Source organism: Meriones unguiculatus, chromosome 1 (genome assembly GCF_030254825.1).
Source record: "Meriones unguiculatus strain TT.TT164.6M chromosome 1, Bangor_MerUng_6.1, whole genome shotgun sequence".
NCBI lineage: Eukaryota > Metazoa > Chordata > Mammalia > Rodentia > Muridae > Meriones > Meriones unguiculatus.
This window is the reverse complement of record NC_083349.1, coordinates 67,325,287-67,331,286: the sequence shown is the minus strand read 5'-3', so window position 1 is coordinate 67,331,286 and position 6,000 is coordinate 67,325,287. Positions and strand designations below refer to the sequence as shown.

General features: G+C 46.1%; 1 protein-coding gene across 2 annotated transcripts in view; it reads left to right on the top strand.

The window, feature by feature from the left end:
* Positions 1–600: 600 nt before the first annotated feature.
* Xpnpep1 (X-prolyl aminopeptidase 1) overlaps positions 601–6,000 on the top strand; it is a 49,120-nt gene continuing 43,720 nt past the window's right edge. The window contains exon 1 of one of the 2 annotated variants that reach the window (XM_021653057.2): positions 601–724. Coding sequence is in view for 1 of the 2 variants with exons in the window: in XM_021653055.2 (XP_021508730.1) it covers positions 693–724 (32 nt within the window). In the remaining variant the exon portion in view is untranslated. The remainder of the gene's footprint in view (positions 725–6,000) is intronic. The other variant, XM_021653055.2, reaches the window with a different exon arrangement.

The window sequence follows — 6,000 nt, the reverse complement described above, 5'->3', positions numbered from 1 at the left end:
TGGGCAGATGGGTCATAGAGTGGGAAAAAAGCAGAGATCATTTTAAGATTTTTGCCCTTAAAACATGGAATAGCCACTGACTGAAATGAAAAAGCCTTAGTTGGAAAGCGTTTTTGTTTGTGTACGGAGCTAGGTTTGGACACTTTTACCATTGAAGGGCCCAGTAGTTACCCAAGCGCAGGGAGCAGCAGGTGTTGAAGCTGTTTGGAAAAATCATTTGGGGGACATCTTTCAGGTCTCAGCAAGTTATATCCTGTCCCCAGTTATATCAGTTATACCAGTGTCTCCAGGACCCTATAATAGTTCTTACGGAGCTGGCATGACTCGTCTTAGCTGACCTGAAGTCTGGAACAAACCCAAGAAGCACGCAGCCTCGTTAGCTGGCAAAACTCTTTTTTCCTCTTACGGTGGGGCTGGGGGAGGGACGAGAAGTGCTGACGCCCACGGACACGACCCTGCCGCTTCCTAACCCGTTGCACAGGGCACCGCCCTCTCCAGGCAGCAGCTCCGAGAGGGTCGGAATTCTGAAACTCGGCCACGCCCCTTCTGCGAGTGGGCGGGGCCCACGCCTGGGCGGAGTCTCTGGTGACACGCCACAGAGGGGGGCGTGGCCTGCCAGGTGCGCGCGCCTTGCCGCGGGTGATCAGCTGGTCTGCGCTCCCCTGACGTGGGCTGGGGCACGTCACCGCCGAATGGCAGCCTCCAGAAAGCCACCGCGAGTAAGGTGAGGGGACTGCGCCGGCCGGCTGGCCGGCGTCCGGGCGCGCGAGCTGCGCACCCGGGAGGGCAGGGAGCTGAGGGCGAGGAGCGGCGGGCCCGCGGCCGTCGGGGGATGGCCACGGCCGCCGGGATCTGCCCGAGCGGGAGCCGGGGTCCGATCGGTGCAGCCCGGCAGGACTCAGCTCGCTTCCGGCGGGGCAGCGGGCACCTCCGGGCGGCCGGAGCCCGTCCCGGGTCCAGTGTGCCCGAGGAACTGCCGCGGCCGCCCGCGGCGGACGGCGATCTTCCATCAACCCGACCCTGAGGGAAGGCCCTGCTGTTGCAGGAAGTTGGTCCCTCTGGGATCCATCCCGGGTACCCAGAGGTGGTGTGTCCCTGCCCTCACCCTTCCTCCACCGCGGCGATATAAAGTTACACCCCTGACCATTCTGATGTCTGCATTTTACCTCTTAATTCAACTCCTCCACAGAGACCGGCAGCCGTGCGGCCCTCCCCACCCAAATGTTCTTAGGTGCTGTATCAGGAAATAGATTGACATAACCTTCCAGAAAACCCCACCAGAAGTCTGCTCTGGGTTCTCCTTGGACACAGGAAGTGAGGAGATAATTCTCAGACTCACGTTGAAAATGTTTTAGTTTATTTTCCACCAACAGCCAAGCACACTTAGTTTTATAAAGTGGGTGATGATAGGTACACAAAACCAGAATGGCAATCCACAGAGGGGGCTCACCCATCCTCTAAGACCAGTTGAGACTCGAACGAACACTCGAGGCATCGCAGCCCTATTTGTTTGTGGAATTCCGACCATGTTATGCTTGTTCTAGCGAGTGGACAGATCTCAAGCCTGCCTTGACCTGAACATGGTCTTGTGACGGCCTGTTAAGTGCACGTGGATAGCCCTTTCTGGAAGTTTTCTGCTGGGAGTAAGGTCAGGCAAGTGGATAATGATGTGATGCCAAAGCCGAGAGGAAGCTTTGAGGACCATACCATAGTCATTGCTGGATCCCTAGAGTCACAGTGTGGGGGGGTGGAGGTGGGGCAGTCTTTGAACTTCAGTTGGTAGGCTGAGGGAGGGAAGCCTTTTGTTCTGGGTGCCTTCCTGAAGTGGCAGAATTTCAGTGCCATCCACTGAACACATGAGGACTCTCTTCAGTTTAGAAGCTAAAACTGAACTCCTTGAAGGAGGTAAAATGGAGGTGGGTGTTAGTGAGGCTTGACAGAACCAATCCTGGCATCAGACATGTCTTCCTCTTTTTATTTCCAGCTCCAATTTGTTTCCCTCTTGCTTGGGCAGACTCTTCCCTCCTTGTAAGTGATGAGAGTTGTAGGCTGACAGTCTCATAGAAACAGCCCATGTCATGGTTGGAGCAGAGGTTAGATCTTATTCTCCCTGGACTGACTTGATTGTCAATGTTTTCTGAACTAGTTATGGCCAGAGGAGTGCACTATGGAAGCCTGCACCCACGATGGTACATTAGGGACAGGCACTCATCCTAAACCCTTGGACTGAAATGGATAAGGGGCTTCTCAGAGTGAACACCAAGGGCGGTCATCCGTCGGGAGGGGTGGGTTCTGCCTCCTTTCCCACCTTCCTCATTTCACTGGGCATAGCTTAGCACTTGGTTCTTACTTGGCTTGAGCACTAGAGATATGCGCTTCTTACCACAGACTGGGAATAGAGTTTTGACTGCAGACCTAGAATTCTGTTGGGATTTCTTTATAAAAGGAGAGGAGAAGGAAGGCAAATGTGTAGTTTTAAGTAGTTCTGGCTATAACGACCTTATGCAGATGTGGAGCAGGGAATGTGTTCTGCACAACTCTTCCACTTACATATTTCTTGGCTCCTCATGATCTGGAGAAGGTCTAGGCTTCAGAAGTTCTTGGGAGGGGTAGAACCCGGGGGAGGGAGAACTGAGGGGCCTGGACTCTGTTTCTGTAATGCTTTAACTGAATAGTTGAAAGACTTTAATAGTCATTGAGTTGTATGACCGTCACTGCTATCTAAGACATTTTATCCCCAAGTAAATTTTTTTAGAATATTTATTTTTTATTTTGTGTATTTGCATGCTTGCATGAGTTTTATGTGCACCACATGCCTGCAGGAGCCCTTGGAAGCCAGAATAGGGCCCTGGGTCCCCTGGAACTGAAATTGCAGGCAGTTGTGAGCTGCCATGTAGGTGCTGAGAACCCAACCCAGGTCTCCTGCAGAGAGCAGTAAATGCTTTTGACCCCTGAGCCATCTGTCCAGGCCCTTTCCCTAACCCTGGCTTCCATTCTAATCTGGTCCTCATCAGTACTTACTCTTCGTCTCCCCCAGTTCTGCATTCCCTTTAGCGCTTGGCAACTAAAAGTTTACTTTGTCTCTACTGTAGGTTTTGCTCTTTCTGGTCATTCATAGAAATAGAACCATATGCTGTGTGGTTTTGTGTGTTGCAGTTTTTCCCTTAGCATAATTTTGTCTTTCCCCTTTTTCTTTTTACAGTAGTGAGGATTGAATCCAGTGCCTTATGCATACTGCATGCTAGGCAGGTGCTTTACCCCTGAGCTATACCCACAGATCTGCGAACAAGTTTTTATGAGGCTGTTTTCAGTTTTCTTGAGTATATGCCTAAGAGTGGCATTGCATGGGTTGGATGACTATTTACACTTTTAAAGGAACCGACACGTCGTTTTCCAAAGCCACAGCACCAGTTTACATGTCCGCTAGGCTGGTGGCTCTAACTTTCTACATTCACATTCATACTTGTTATCGCCTGTGTTTTTGGTTATCTTCTTTTTTTATATTTAAATATAGACTAGGTATGGTGGCCCATGCCTTTAATCTCAGCACTCAGGATGTAGAGAGAGGTGGATCTTATGAGTTCAAGGCCAGGCTGGTCTACATAGTGAGTTCCAAGCCAGTCAGTTACATAGTGAAACCCTATCTAGACAAACAAAAAACACATTATATTTTATATGTATGTGTGTGTGTGTGTGCCTAAGTGTATGTATGTGCTGGAGTCCGCAGAGACCAAAAGAGGGTGTTGGCCCCCTAACTAACTGGAGTTAGAGACAATGATGTGGGTACTAGGACTGAGCCCGGGTCCTCTGCTAGAGCAGTAAGTACTCTGACTGCTGAGTCATCTCCAGCCCTGGGGCTCACCTGCCTAAAGGGTTAGAAGTAATAACCTGCAGTCTTTTCCCTTTTTCATTTTTCAGTGCAGGGGCTGGAACCCAGGGCCTCAAGCCTTTTGGAGAGCCATTTGTTTTCCCTGAGCTACAGCCCCATCCACCATTGTTCTGTAGACTTAACGATGCTGAATGATATTGAACATCTTTTCCTCCCCTGCCCCTAGGTTTTTGAGATGGAATTGCATACTTAAGTCTATGTTGGACTCAGATTCATGGAGTCCCCCTGCCTCAGCCTCCTGAGTGTCTGGATTGCAAGTGCAACCCACAATGCTCGGCAGTATTCAGCATCTTGTGTGTCTTTGACCATTTGAAGAAACATCTGTTCATATTCTTTTCTCATTTTCAAATTATGTTTTTTTATTGGTGAGTCAAAGTAGTGGGGACCCTTTTGGCTAATCTCAGTCCCTTATATTACTAAATTTTATGATCTGCTTGTCAATTTATGCATAGATGCCAGCTGAGATTTTGATGTTTAATCTGCATATTAACACATTTCCTTCCTTCCTTCCTTCCTTCCTTCCTTCCTTTTTTTTCTTATTTGTTTTTAAACAGGAATCCTCTGTATAGCCCTGGCTGGCTTGGAACTTCTGGTCTCTAACTAACAGAGATCGATTTTCCTTTGTCTCCAAGTGTTGGGATTAAAGTATGTGAAACCATACTTGGCAAATATTATCTTAATGACAGATATTATCTTAATGACAAGTCCATGAACATGGACTGTCATTCTGTATATTCAGGTTTTATTTAATTCACATCAAAAGTCTTTTGTATATTCTACAGTATACATTTTACGCTTCATTTGTTAAATGTATTAAGTATTTTATTGTTTTTGATGTTAGTGAATGTGGATTTTTTTAATTTTATTTTTTTGATATTGGGAGCAAGGATATAGAAATATAAATAATTTTTATATACTATGTCTTTGGTGAACTCAGTTATTCTAGTTTTCTTTTTTGTGTGTGAATTCTTTAGGGTTTGTCTACTCAAAGCAATGCCATTACAAATAGAATTTTACTTTTTTTTTTTTTTCCCTTTTCTTTACCATTTGTTTGTTTTCTTTTTAAGACAGGGTTTTCCTGTGTAGTTTTTTAGCCTTAGCTGTCCTGGAACTCACTCTGTAGATCAGGTTGGCCTTGAACTCAGAGATCTGCCTGCTTCTGCCTCCCAAGTGCTGGGATTAAAGATATGTGCCACCACTGCCTAGTATTTTACTTGTTTTCTAATCTAGAGGTTTCATTTTCTTGCCTAATTTTCCCAGATAGAACCACAAATGCAGTGTAGAGAGGAGTAATTTCTGTTTTGCTCCTTCCTCACCATAGGAATTTGATTTCATAGTTTGGTTTTCAAACATTTTGTAGTTCTGTTTATTAGGTTGGAGAATTTAAAAAATTACATTTATTTGTCCCTGTGTGTGGGACAACTTGGGTGAGTAATTTTTATGCTTCTGCTATGTGGGCTGTGGAGATTGAACTCGGGTAATCAGGCATAGCTCCTTGACCTGCTGAGCTATGTCCTGATCCTCAGGTTGAGAATTTCTCTTTCTAGTTTGCTGAGTACTTTTATCATCAATGGGTCAAATGTGTGTCCCATGTCTTGAGATGTTGACTTTGCTCTTTTTTTTAAATTGATCTGTCTTACATTAAATTTCCTATATTGAGCCAGTCTGTATTTCTGGCATAAAACAAATGTTTGCTCCTTTTTGTGCTGTTGCTGTGTGTTGTTGGTCATATGCTCTAACATCTATGAGATTACTTTGGACAACAAACTCAAGGCCTCCTTGTATCCTGTCCTCTGGTAGAGGCTTCATGGCCCTTTATTTGCTATACTTCTTTTCTGGAATTTTCTTCCTCTAGAATTGAACCTGACTGGCTTTTTCACTGTTTTTTGTTTTTTAAAGATCACTCTTTGCCAAAATGGCAGGTATTATCAGAAAGATCACCCTTAGCTGTTTCACATGGAACCAGCCTTCCTCTTTTCTCCTGGGCACCATTTCTCCTGTTTTCCTACCTTTGTAGACCAGTATCTGTTCTTCTCTCTCCTCTGGTCTGCCTCCTCTGCCCCATCATAAACAAGTCAGACATCTCATCCACCTTCATGTCTATGCTAAGT